Here is a 14,398-nt window from a genome sequence, read left to right as displayed (position 1 = left end):
ACTGCACCCCATATTGCTCCACATAATATAATGCAACCTCATATTCCTCCATATAGTGTTATGAAGCCCCCATATTGCATTATGCAGCCCCCATATTGCATTATGCAGCCCCATACGGCATTATACAGCCTCAATATAGCATTATGCAGCCCCCACATAGCACTATGCAAACCTTGTATAGCACTATGTAGGCGCCATAAAGTTTTATGCACCCTCATGTAGTATGCTGCTCCCATATCATTTAATGCACCCCCACAGTCCTCTGGCCACCGTGATTAAATGTATACTTCTCCTTATTCCCTCACTGCTCCGGTCCCTTTAGTGTGTCCACTGTTCTGCCACTCTGCACAGTTCGGCACAGCAGGTGCGTAGTAGTGACGTCATCGCGCTCCGCTGAGCTGTCAGAGTGCAGACAAAGCGGGAGTATGATGAGAGTGCACCACTCTATCATCATTTGCTTTCAATTGTATCGACAACTGTGATGCCAATACAATTGAAAGTGCGAATCTCATCGGAGGGCTCGGTACTGGCGATGGCATCGGGGCCTTCTGACTCACAGGCCCCATGGCAGTCGTGTGGCCTGCTGTCATTGGCAGTACGCCACTGGTCCCTGCCGACTGCGACTGGGTTCCCCTGGCAGTCCAGGGCCCCGACACTTGTCCCAGTGCTGAAATCGGCCCTGGCCCCAGTCTCAAGTTTTTGAAGCCTCTAATAAGTTTTTCTCCATGATTGCCATGTATTTAGCGCCGTCTATCTTCTAATCTGACCAGCTTCCCTGTTCTTGCAGAAAAAGCCTCCCCACAGCATGATGCTGCTACCACCATGTTTGAAGGTGGGAATAGGGTTTTCGAAGTGATGCGCTGTGTTAGTGTTGCGCCACACAGTGTATACATTAACCCCAAAAAATTCTATTTTGGTCTTATTTGTCCAGAGCAACTTGTTCCACATGCTAGCTGTGTGTCCCGTATAAGACTTGTGGAAGAAAGTGCTAGACAAGACGTCCCTGGTCAGTGGAGGTGAAAGTTAAATAACAGGCGAATATTTTCCAAAGATGTAAACTCTTTTATCACACAGATGCATACTGCATCAGTTCGATATTTCATAAATGGCATTGATCCATCTGATGTCTATCTTCTGAATCTCAATGTTGTCTAAATCCGAGCGTTACTTTAGAAAATGTGGTCCCATCAACTGTAGCACTTCTAATCAGCCATTTATTTTTGACAAAATGTTGCATTAGTCTTTAAATGCAATATAGTTAAAGCAATGTAATCCTCTGCTATAAATATTTGTTCTATATTGCTCTTTCTGTTTTTGTTTAGCTCTGGGAAGAGGACACCGAAACATTTCTAGTCATAATGAAGGGTGCTGGAGGCAAGGCTTTCTGTGCTGGAGGAGACATAGTTGGTAAGGGGTTATTTCTAATTACTACTCTAACTTATAATTATATAACCTCAATTCTACCATGTGGGTTAGGCTGAGCTGCCTCCTATTAACATGCACACCAGCCTGACCTATAAATTGGACCAGACTAGTGTATGCTGCAGTATTTTTTTGCTTTCTTACAGACTATCTGCACATATGAAAGATTGCTTGTGCGCACTAGCAAACAGTTTGTTATTGGGTCAGTATGCTGTCTGTACATTTGATCCCATTAATCTGCAGCACTGACAGATGGGCCTTAACACTAAGCACCCTATATGTACAGCTCTGGGATGATACAGACTCTCAGATTCTGCACATGTTCCATTACTTAAAGGAAACCTGACTACCAGGGGCGTACATAGAAATCATGGGGCCCCATAGCAAAAGTCTGAATGCCCCCCCCCCTCCCGATAAAAGATAAAAAAAATTACAATAAAATATTAAACATAATAATCATCATACATGTTACTGGGGGCCGGCACACGTTACAGGGGGCGACTTATAGTCAGAAATAACACATACTACTACATACTGTTACTGAACAACACCCACCATACCAAGGCCAATAATTCATTGCAAAATAATGCCACCACTCCATGACCAAATTTCACCACATAGAGTGTGAATATAACCACCATCCCGTTGCTGAGCAAAGTCCACTGCACCAAGACAAGTGGGTTCACATCGCAAATCCTGCAAAAATCTGCAATATGTGAACTTGGCCTAAAGTAGGGATGTCTTCCTTCGTGCCCCTCACCACACACAATATACATTTTCACATCTGTCTCCCCCATATAATGGTAACGATTATGACCCCTTTATAGCCTTAGGAACTATATTAAAACTCTGGAAAGTACAGGGATAATACACACACAGAAATAGCACAGGAGAGGAGCAACACACACACACACACACACACAGCCAATGATGACACAGCACATGGGCAACACACACACAGTGATGGCACAGCACAGGGGCAACACATACACAGTGATGGCACAGCACAGGGGCAACACACACACACACACACAAAGTGATGGCACAGCACAGGGGCAAAACACAGTGATGGCACAGCACAGGGGCAACACACACACAGTGATGGCACAGCACAGGGGCAACACACACACAGTGATGGCACAGCACAGGCTCAACACACACAGTGATGGCACAGCACAGGGTCAACACGCACACAGTGATGGCACAGCACAGGGGCAACACACACACACACAGTGATGGCACAGCACAGGGGCAAAACACACAGAGTGATGGCACATCACATGGGCAATACACACAGTGATGGCACAGCACAGGCGCAACACCCACAGTGATGGCACAGCACAGGCGCAACACCCACAGTGATGGCACAGCACAGGGGCAACACAGACACACACACACAGTGATGGCACAGCACAGGGGCAAAACACACACAGTGATGGCACAGCACAGGGGCAACAAACACACAGTGATGGCACAGCACAGGCGCAACACACACACACGGTGATGGCACAGAGGCGCAACACACACACAGTGATAGCACAGAGGCAACACACACACTGATGGCACAGCACATGGGCAACACACACAGTGATGGCACAGGTGCAACACACACACACACACACACACTGATGGCACAGCACAGGGTAGTTTCTTTCTGTAGTGTAAAGGGCCCGTTACACGCTATGATATATCTAACGATATGTCGTCGGGGTCACGTCGTTAGTGACGCACATCCGGCATCATTTGACATATCGTAGCGTGTAACAGCTACGAGTGACTCAACGAGCAAAAATACTCACCTTATCGTTGCTCGTTGACACTTCGCTCATTTTCAAAATATCGATCGTCCTTCTGCGCACCAGTTGTTCATCGTTCCCGAGGCAGCACACATCGCTCCGTGTGACACCCCGGGAACGATGAACACAGCTTACCTGCATCCTGCCGGCAATGCCGAAGGAAGGAGGTGGGCGGGATGTTATGTCCCGCTCATCTCCGCCCCTCCGCTTCTATTGGCCGGCCACTGTGTGATGTCGCTGTGACGCCGAACGTCCCTCCCCCTTCAGGAAGAGGATGTTCGCTGCCCTCAGCGAGGTCGTTCGGGAGGTAAGTACGTGTGACAGGGGGTTACCAACTTTGTGCAACACGGGCAACAAATTGCAGTAACGCACACACGATGGGGGTGGGTGCGATCGCACATGCGAACGCACGATAAATCAACCCGTGTAAAGCGGCCTTTACAGGCAGACATTTTTATTTTATAATACTCACCCGCTCCTATGCTGTGAGAGATAATTACTGGCTACGGCCTCTCTGCTGTACTTCCTGTCAGTCCTCCTGGCTCCTCCTCCTGTCCTCTGCTTTTTCTTTCTATTCCTTCTGTTCTCCTCTGCTCACTGTTTTTTCTGCTCTCTGTTCGCTTTTCTCTCTTTTCTGTGCTCTCTACTCCTCCTTCACTCCATTACCGTTTTCCTTTTCATTATTTCATTCTCCCGCAGCTGTTCTGAACTAGCTCCACCCCCTCTACTGATTGGCTGTTTTCCTTCTGGCTTCTCTCACTGCTCTCTGACTGGAAGAAGCTGCTGCCTGGCCACTTCCTCCTCTTCAGCACAGGCCCCGCACTACGTGCACTGTGGGCGAGCCTGCATCTCTGCGATGGCTAGCCTGCAGCTATACAATCAGTGCCAGCACCCAGCAGCGTTAATCAACTGCTTGGTGACGGCCCCAGGGTCTTGATGCATGAAAGGGAAAATGCACACACCGTGGACAGCCGCCACGGGCCCCTCCAGCTCATGGACCCTTTAGCAATGGCATGGTCTGCCTCTATTGACGGTACGCCACTGCTGAATGCTTTTATATGCTTCCCAGCCCATGGGCAGCATGTATCAAATAGTGGCAGCGTTTCAGAGAAAAACATAGACCTGCTACCCTGGAGTAGTGATAGGTTTCTCCATAGATGCACGCAGGGAGAGACCTGTCATTCTCTGGCAATATTAGTAAATACTGCAACGAATGGGGAGTTCCATCCTTTCAGTTCTTCCGCAAAGTAGTTACTCTCATCTCAGCCGTGAAAGGTAGAAATGGGTGACATTTTACAGAGGCTCTGTCACCTGGCAAATGTAGCCACTGTTTGGTTTGTTTTTATAGGGAATCTATCATCAGGTTTTTGCTACCCCATCTAAGAGCAGTGTGCCGCCCCCACGTCAGCAGCCGGGCTGCTCGGATCCGGATCCGCAGTGGCTCGAGGGGTCTCGGGACCCGGGGGTCATGCGGACACTCAAAAAAAAGGGGCGTTATATGTACTGGGGATTGTTGTGGATAATTTGTGATGCCACCCACGGTGTGTGGTAAGATGGAGTACCACCGCTACTGTCCGACCACTGACATTTATTTTTCTGAAAATAAACTGGAAGAAAAAGGTAAAATAACATATTCGAACACTTATTCCCTTTATGGGAGGCACATTACTTCAACGTTGCATAACAGAATAAAACATGACATTCCCCTCCTCCGTTCGCCACCCAAACTACCTGGTACCCTGGTGCCACCACTAATCCTGGTGGGCACCCCTTTTCCCCAGTCCCAAGCTGTTTTAGGTAACGCCTGCACGATCTGGGTAAAAAGTTTCTTACCAGGCAGTCTATCTCAAGGGTCCTTAGTCCGGGGTCCCTTGGCCTGGAGGTTAGCCACCGGTTTCATTAGTGGCTAGGCCTCGGCCTACTCCACCGCAGGCCCTTCTTCCAATCTACCTCTCCAGAGGCAGTGCAGGTGAGGAATAACATGAAGGGTAGGTAGGGGTATTTACAGGACCCAAGAAAGTTTTTGGGGTGACCTCACCTGTCCTGAGGTCTTGGTCCATGATTATTAACTGGAAAACGAGGTAAAACTTCAACAAATCAGGTTAAGTGCACAGTTAATTAGCATTTACCTATATACACAACATACGGACACCACTCACTACACTCTGGTCTCCCTGTACCTTAGTGGTGGCTGACCCAAGTTAGGGCGTGTGGACCTCCTTAATCCTAAAGGTTTGCTTAGGTTCAGTGGGATAGGGTGATTTACGGGTCCCTCACTCCTAAGGTCTGATACAGCTGGTAAGGACCTACGGGGGCGTGGTGTAGGTGTTGGTGCAGGTGTTGGTGCGGTACTGGTAGGCCCTTCTGACCCTGTATCTTCCACGGGTTGTAGGAACATTATGACAGGAACAATCACCGCTCCATTCTGCATGGGCCAACCAGCTGGGAAGTCACCCATGATGGTGTGGATCACCTCTTTTTCCTTCTCTGTACCTGGAGTGGGCGTGGGACCCTCCTCTATTATTTTCAAGGGTTCCGGACACCTCTTCAGGTAGTCCCTGGAGACGGTGGCCGTGGTCTTCTCCTGGTCACGGCTGACAAGGTAGGTCTTCTGGTTCTCCCAATCGGTGGGTTGAATGACATAGGGGGTTCTCTCCCACTGGTCATCTAGTTTGTGCAATCTTCTCTTTGTCTTCAGCCCACGTCCCCATGTGCAAAGGGGGTAGCTTGTACCTGTCTAATAAAGCGCTGCTCTTGCTTTCCCCTGCTCTGGCCCAGGTTCTTCTCCACATATTCTTGCATCTGCCAGTACTGCATCTGGCGTTTGGCATCCCAGTCCATGGTTGGCGGAATGGTCTCAGGTACCTCTATATCCATTTTCGCATCCACCGGCAATCTTCCAGGCCTTGCCCTCATTAGATATGCCGGTATGCATTTAGTAGAGCTGCTAGGGATGTTATTATACATGTCCACTAGATCAGGCAGTCTCTCAGGCCACAGGCTCCGCTCCTCCAGGGGTAAGGTTGAGCAGATTGGTGACCAGATGGTTCATCTTCTCACACATCCCATTGGTTTGGGCATGATATGGCGTGGTACGAATCTTCTTGCACCCATACAAGCTGCAGGACTCATGGAAGATTTCGGCTTCAAAGGCAGGGCCCTGATCTGTAAGCACCTTCTCCGGGTAGCCATGTAGCCGGCAGAAATATGCCTGGAAGACCCTTGCCGCTGTTCGTGCTGTCAGATCCTTGATGGGTACCACCACCATGAACCTTGAGTAGTGATCCACTATCGTGAGAGTGTAGGTATATCCGCTCCTACTCGGCGTGAACTTAACATGATCCAGAGCGACGAGTTCCAGCGGCTGGTGGGTAACAATTGGTTGCAACGGGGCTTTCTGGCTGGTACCATCTTTCCTTCTTCGCCCACAGGGACCATAATCCCGACACCATGCTTCAATGGATTCCCTCATTCCAACCCAGTAAAAGCGCTCTCTCAGCAGCATTTCCAGCTTCTTCCAGACGAAGTGTCCAGCTCCATCATGAGAAGCCTCCAGGACTGCGGGCACGTATGTCTGTGGCACCACAATCTGGCAGATCCTCTCATGCGTCTTGGGGTTAATGAGTCCTCTATACAATTTGCCTTGTTGCAGATATAGCCAGCTCCTTTCCTTCCAAAGCCTCTGGGCTTCTGCTGTGGCAGTGGGTCCCAATCTGACGTCAGCTTGAGAAATCATCTTCTTTACCAGCCTGACTGCAGGATCGTTATCCTGGGCTTTTTGCCAGCCATGGTGGGGTAGTGGGTTGAAGGCTGCCTTTTGCTGACCACTGTATGGTCTGGTGTTCTCCAAACTGTCAGGTTGATGAAATGCAGGCAGTTTGATCTCTGCCAACTCATCTTCATCCACCCCTTCATCAGGCAAGTGTGGCATCCTGGACAATGCATCCACATTGGTATTCTTTCTGCCAACCCAGTACTTTATGGTGAAATCATAATTCGCCAGCGGAGCTACCCAGCATTGTTCTAGGGCCCCAAGCTTCGCCGTATCAAGGTGGGTGAGGGGATTGTTGTCCGTGTATGCAGTGAATCTTGCAAAAGCCAGGTAATGCTTGAACCTCTTGGTCACTGCCCAGATGAGTGCCAGGAACTCCAACTTGAAGGAACTATAATTCTCATGATTCCTTTCCGTTCGCTGGAGCTTCCTGTTTGCATAAGCTATTACCTTCTCCTTGCCATTCTGCATCTGGGATTGGACATCACCCAAGCCCACTTTGCTGGCGTCCGTGTATAAGATGAACGGGAGATCGTAGTCGGGATAGGCCAGGATCTCTTCTCCGGTCAAGGCCGACTTCATCTGCTGAAAGGATTCTTCCTGCTCCTTATCCCAGGCGAACGGGGGACCAGAAGTCTTGCCATGCTTGGTTTGTCCCACCAGGAGATCTTGCATGGGAGCTGCCATCTTTGTGTAACCTTTGATGAAGCGGCGGTAATAGCCCATCAGGCCCAGGAACTGCCTCACTTCTCTGAGGGTGGTAGGTCTTGGCCAGCTCTGGATGGCTGTGATCTTCTCCGGATCTGGTGCTACACCTTCTGCACTAACTACATGCCTGAGATATTGAACTCTTAGCTTCAGCAAATGGCATTTGGATGGCTTCAGCTTCATCCTGTACCTGGAGGGGCCACGAAAACTTCGGCAAGATGTTTCAGGTGTGCTTCATACGTCTTGGACTAGACGATGACGTCATCCAAGTATAGCAGGACCGTTTCGAAATTGTGATGTCCCAAGCAGCACTATCAGCCTCTGGAAGGATCCTGGCGCGTTACACAACCCAAAGGGCATGCTGTTGAACTCGCAGAGACCCATCGGAGTAGTGAAAGCAGTCTTCTCCCGGTCTTCCTCTGCAACAGACACCTGCCAGTAGCCACTAGTGAGATCAAGGGTGGAAAAGTAATTTGCAGTCAGCAATGCAGCCAATGATTCTTAAATATGGGGAAGAGGGTATACATTTATGAGTTATCTGGTTGATCTTCCGGTAATCCACACACATCCTCATTGTGCCGTCCTTCTTCTTCACTAGGACCAATGGAGCTGCCCAGGGGCTACAGCTATCACGGATGACCCTTGCCTCCTTCATGTTCCTCAACATGTCCTTGGCACACTGGTAATATGCGGGTGGAATGGGCCTATATCTCTCCTTGATGGGTGGTTGTTCACCTGTGGGAATGTGGTGCTTTACCCCTTTGATCCTCCCAAAGTCTAACGGGTGTCTACTGAAGACTTGCTCATATTCCTGCACTACCCTGTAAACCCCTTCCCTGTGGTGTGCAGGTATGGAGTCAGTGCCTACATGTAGCTCTTGACACCACTTCTCTAGCTGCTCTGGGGGACTATTACTGGTCGACTGGGATGCAGTGATGGTGAATGCTGTTGTCTGAATGGCATGGGTGTCTACACTAAACAGCTTAGCGATGGTGGCATATCTGGGTAGGTTAACCTCTTCCTCTCCGCAATTCATCACTCTTACGGGCACTCTCCCTTTCCGGACATCAATTATTCCCCTGGCTGCTATTACCGTGGGCCAGTGCTCTGATGGCAGAGGCTCCACTACTGCCGGGTAATCCTGTCCACGGGTACCTACTGCTGCCCTGCACCAAATCATCATCTCACTTCGCGGAGGCACTACTAGAGGCGCTACATCTATCACTCGTACACCACCAATCTCTCCACCAGACAAGTTCACCTGTTGCCGCTGCAGGAGGGTCCGGATTTCACGTTGCAGAGCCTTCTGCTGGCCCGCTCCTGCAGTTGCAGAGAGCTGTTGTAGCAAATGCAACACTTCTCCCATGCAATTCTTAATAACATTAGTCTCTAGGACCATTTTTGGGTTACGGTCGCTAGGGTCATTCTGCACCACATTGAGTCCTTGATGCTCTAGCTCCACTCACCCCACCTTCAGAGTCACCTCTTTGAACCCCACTTGGGTCATGGGGAGTCCATTGGCCACAATGATGGTAAGGCCAGAGTCTGGTGGGGTGAGGTCATCATCAGACCAGTAGCGCTTATACAGTACATAGGGTATGGTTGTTACCTGCGAGCCAGTGTCCAGAAGTGCGAATGTCGGGATACCGTCCACAGCCAGGTCGATGATGGGGCGACCTCCGACATACCGCTCAGACCAATCAGCTGTGACTTGTGGGTCTGTTCCTGAGGATTGGCCCTTGGCCTCAGGGGTTGCTCGTTTAAAGGACACCGGCGAGAATAGTGGCCAGTCTTATTGCATTTGTAACAAACAGGTTGTCCATACCGGTTGTTGTTCCTTCTCTGCATGCATGGGACGTCTTCCGGGCTTTCAGCGAGCTGAATCTTTCTGGAGGCTTGGTCTTTGGCTGGAGCTGTAGGGTCGCGAGGATCCTAGCGACGTCCTTACTCAGGCGTTGAACTTGGGACGACAGGTCATCAGGGGCTCCGAGAGGCGCTGCGGGTGGCGGCAGGGCCAACAGAGATGGCTTCACAGACACGTGAGAAGTATCAGCCGGCCAGAGTGATGGTATATAGTCACTAGCTTCTGACGTTTGCAGAGCTTTAATGGCCCGGTCCTTTAGGACCGCAAAGTTCAAGTCCTGATGCTCTAGGGCCCACAGTTGGAGCTGTTTATGGTCTTCGGCTGACCCCAGCCCCTGCAGAAACTGCTCTACCAGCATCTTATTACTCTCCGGCTCAGTAATGGAGTCTATCTGCCTCAGGGTGCGCAAGGCAGTTTGCAGCCTCAAGGCATAGTCCCGGATGCTGTCATGAGGACGCTGCTGGGAATTGTAAAACTGCATCCGTAATTCCGCTTCCATGCGGGTTTTAAAAGCTACTTGTAGCTTGTCGAAAATGGTGGCTGCCGAGGTCCGGTCTTCGTCGGCCCAGGTTTCTACTTCCTGCTCGGTGGCGCCGGTCAGCTGTCCCAACACTACTGATGCGCGCTGCTTGCCAGTCATGGCATACATATCGAGAGCAGTACATATTTTCATACTGAGGTAAACAGGCAGCGCCGGGCACATAAGGTAAGGTTATCGGCATAACTTGGGTGACTTCGGGGACCACCGGAGCTACTGCTCTTGTGTCCGGAGTGGGAGCCGCCGCTTCTCCGTCATTCAGCTCCGCCGTGGGTGCCGCTGCTCCATTATCACTCTCGGGCGCCGACATCCCTCCGGTTCTTCCCCCTTGGTTTTTCGACAGCAGTCTCGTGGGACCCACTGTCCTTTTCGCTTCCTGTCTGGGGAGTCACCAACTTCCGCCCACGTTCCCAGGGGGCGGAGCTTCAACTTCGTGCCCTTTTCCGGGGAACAAGACGCTGGGCTTGTTGTTTTTCGCGTCCAAAAATGACGGCAAAATGGCGGCTGCAGAAAAATTCCGAAACTGAGCACCGCCCCCAGTCCAAAACAAGGCACACGTCCACCAGGTAGGTGGATGGGTTACAATCCTGTTCGTGATGCCAGGTTTTGAGGTGTGCTGCCCCCATGTCAGCAGCCGGGCTGCTCGGATCCGGATCCGCAGTGGCTCGAGTGGTCTCCGGACCCGGAGGTCGCGCAGACACTCAAATAAAACTTGCGTTATAAGTAGTGGGGATTGTTGTGGATAATTCGTGACGCCACCCACGGTGTGTGGTAAGATGGAGTACCACCACTGCTGTTGGGGAGCACCCAACAGTGATGGAATGGCAGCTGGATGTTAACCCTTCTGTGGGTAGGGTGGATGCCCCGGGGCTCAGTGTCCAGAACACGGGAGGTGATGGCTGTTGGTAGTGATGCACCAGGCCGGACCAAAGGGTGTTAGTATACTCATGATTGAATAAACGTTGGTAAACCAAGTTGTCAGTGGCCGGCTACCGCGTCCGGATGTACTCGTTTCCCACGCCCGGCTGGTGTACCAATGTCCCTTCCTCTGACACTCTGTGTTTTCTTCCTATTTTAGACGACCTCGTATGGAACGAGGAAGTCCACTCCCGGTTTGGTTTTGGTTGGGAGCTGTGCCCACGAAAACTGACCCTTGGGATCTCAGTGGGTGTTTGCGGATACCCTATCCCCCGTGGTGGGCTGCCGTTTCGCTCTATCTGGGTTAACACTTTGGAACAACGTCTGGAACCTTGCTCCCGGACTAGTTAATTAGAGAAGGGGCTTGCAACCTTCTTCTAACTAGGGTCCAGGTTCCCCGCCTGTGCACGGTTTCCAGACCGGATCTCCGCTGTCAGTACCGGCGGGCTCCAACCCTGTCCCGATCCACTCTGGATTTCCCGCGACCGGACTCCCGTCGCCTTTGGACACTGTCCACTGCTTGCCACCTAGCCAGTAGACCAGGGCCAGTACCCTGGCTACCCTTCACTAGGCTCCGACTTGAACTGAACTCCAACTACACTTGAACTCACTGGTTCCCTCCCCCCGGATCCTCAAGATCCCTAGGTGGGCGCTCCCAATTCGCCTGGTCCTGCCCACTGGTGTGTCCTTCCTACCCTGATGGGGGTGGCTAGGATTATGTGGCTGATGGAACCTGGTGTGGGATGGTGTTGTGTGGGGTGTAGTGTCTTTCTGTGACCACCTGGTAGCGCCAGGGCGTCACAGCAGCATAATGTATGGGCAGAGATTCTGATTCCAGCGATGTGTCACTTACTGAGCTGTTTCCTGTCATTTTGATAAAATCAATGTTTTCTCTGCTGCAGATTTAGCAGTTACACAAAGTTCATGAATATGCTGGACTACCTGCAGCACACCAAGTCTAGGTCTAGTCTGCAGCACTCTAATGATAATCAACTACTAATTAAACAGTGATTTTATAAAAAACAAAACTAATCAGCCCAGTTAGAGACACACTGCTGGAATCAGGATCTCTGCCCCTACGTTATTCTGGTCTCAGATTAGGTGTTAAAAACCTGTCGATAAAGTCCCTGTGACATCCTTTAATAAATAAGCCCATTTTTCTAGAACTATGTGGTGAATTTTAAAAGGTCAAAAGAAAATTAAATAATTTTGTGCAGCAAGAATGTTAAAGACAAATACTGGCCTGTTTTGACCAGATGATAGGTGTTCTTTAATGAGAACCTGTCAACGGCATTTTATACCCCAAAATAATGAAATGCATTTAAAGACTATTTATTGCTGATTAAATCTTTAATTCTCTTGTAGAAATCCGTTGTGATTTTTTAAACTGTAACTGTATGCTAATAATTTGCAAGTGCAGTTGGGGGAAGTGACAGGTCTCCTATTCTGAAGACTAACCACACACTGCCTGCCTCCTAACTCTGACTGACAGGTCACCCATGGTCATCACTTCTGATGTTCTACGTTGTGTAAAATTACCTATTTAGTATGTTTACCGTATTTTTCGTTTTAGAAGACGCACCCCAAATTTAGATCTAAAAGAAGGTAAAAAAAAATCTTGGTGGTGTCTTACCGGAGGTGGGCAGCGGTGGTGGTGGAGCAGGTCAATGCTGCTGGCGGTGCAGAGGAGGGTCCAGATGCTCACTGTGGAGCTGTGCTGTTGCAGCGGGCACTGCTATGTGCTGGTGCTCGCTGCTGACAGAGAGGCACTGGCCATTCTGAAGATGTTGGCAGTGTGGGCTTTCAATGGCAGCCAGAGTCGCTACTTGTGCAGATGAGCGCTTGAGCCGAGAGCTCCATCTCCACATGCGCCGACTTTGGGTGGCATTATTTCAGCAACTTACCACTGACATCTTCAGAATAGCCAGTACCTCTCTGCTTGCAGGGAGCACAAGCACACAGCAGTGCAGGCCGCCGCACAGTGCCCCGCTGGCCGCCGCACAGAGCCTCGTTGCCCACCGGCCGCCACACAGAGCCTCGTTGCCCGCCGGCCGCCGCACAGAGCCTCGTTGCCCGCCGGCCGCCGCACAGAGCCTCGTTGCCCGCCTGCCACCACACAGAGCCTCGTTGCCCGCCTGCCACCACACAGAGCCTCGCTGCCCGCCGGCCACCGCACGGAGCCTCACCGGCCACCGCACAGAGCCTCGCTGCCCGCCGGCACCGCACAGAGCCTCGCTGCCCGCCGGCACCGCACAGAGCCTCGCAGTCCGCCGGCCGTCGCACAGAACCTCGCTGGCCGCCGTCTCCCGCACAGAGCTTCGCTGCCCGCCGGCGGCCGCACAGAGCCTCGCCGGCTGCCAAACAGAGCTTCACTGGCCACCGCACAGCATTGTCCTGCCTCCTGTGACACCTCTCTACCACTTCCCAGTAAGCTACATTAGGATTTTAAGACGCACCCCACATTTTCCTCCCAAATTGTTTACCCACTTGGACCCATCTCATGCAACCTACTCCTTTTAGCCTTTAAATAATCTGCTTCACATGGCTCCCTCTCATAAACAGTGTGCTCCTGTCCTATATAGACAGCTCCCTGTGGTTCCCTCTTTCACAGACCTCTCTTAATGACTCTTTATCTTATACACTGCTAGCAATGGTTACTCTTTCAAACAGAATGCTCCAGTTGGCCACGGCTCTTACACAGACTGTCCCCTTTTGACAACTTCTCTCTGACTGCTTCCTGTTCACCTTTGATCATACAGACTGTGTATGTGCCCCATTGCTCCCACTGACTTTGTCCTATGCTCCTCTTCCTGTACAGAATGCTGCTTCTTACATAGACTGCTCTTCATGCACGCTCTACAGACTCCTGCACATGTCCCCACCTCTGCAGATTGCCGCTATGCCCCTTCTCTTATCAACTTGTAGTTAAAGGGGTTGTCCGACATTAGCTTAACAAAAATGTTTGAGTTTATCTGTGCTGTATTGTCATATAAATCACACCTACATTGTTATTTTTTGTTTTCTAACTTTTGTTCCTCTTGAATTATACCTTTATTCTCTGCAGCTTCTTGTTTACATTCAGCTCTAGCAAACTGACCACTTCCTGTGCAAAACCTCCCAGTCACAGCTGTCACCGCCCAGCCTCAGTGTCCAGCCCCACCCCAGTGTCCAGCCGCACCCTCTGCCCGCCCCCTGCACACATTCCCTGTCAGTATATTCTTCCCCAGCACCTGACCTGGTATCACTACAGCATTGCAAATAACAGCCCCACATCGGACTGTGCACCGTACACGCACACACATGGCTCTGCACCCTACACGCACACACATGGCTCTGCACCGTACACGCACACACATGGCTCTGCACCGTACACGCACACA

General features: G+C 50.8%; 1 protein-coding gene across 2 annotated transcripts in view; it reads left to right on the top strand.

Moving 5' to 3' along the window:
- HIBCH (3-hydroxyisobutyryl-CoA hydrolase) overlaps nucleotides 1–14,398 on the top strand; it is a 787,172-nt gene that overhangs the window by 244,528 nt on the left and 528,246 nt on the right. For both annotated transcript variants that reach the window (XM_075319035.1, XM_075319034.1), the window contains exon 4: nucleotides 1,323–1,407. In XM_075319035.1, the coding sequence (XP_075175150.1) occupies nucleotides 1,323–1,407 (85 nt within the window). The remainder of the gene's footprint in view (nucleotides 1–1,322; nucleotides 1,408–14,398) is intronic.

This window comes from Anomaloglossus baeobatrachus, chromosome 7 (assembly GCF_048569485.1).
Source record: "Anomaloglossus baeobatrachus isolate aAnoBae1 chromosome 7, aAnoBae1.hap1, whole genome shotgun sequence".
In the NCBI taxonomy this organism is placed as follows: Eukaryota; Metazoa; Chordata; class Amphibia; order Anura; family Aromobatidae; genus Anomaloglossus; species Anomaloglossus baeobatrachus.
This window is presented reverse-complemented; position numbering and strand designations above follow the sequence as displayed.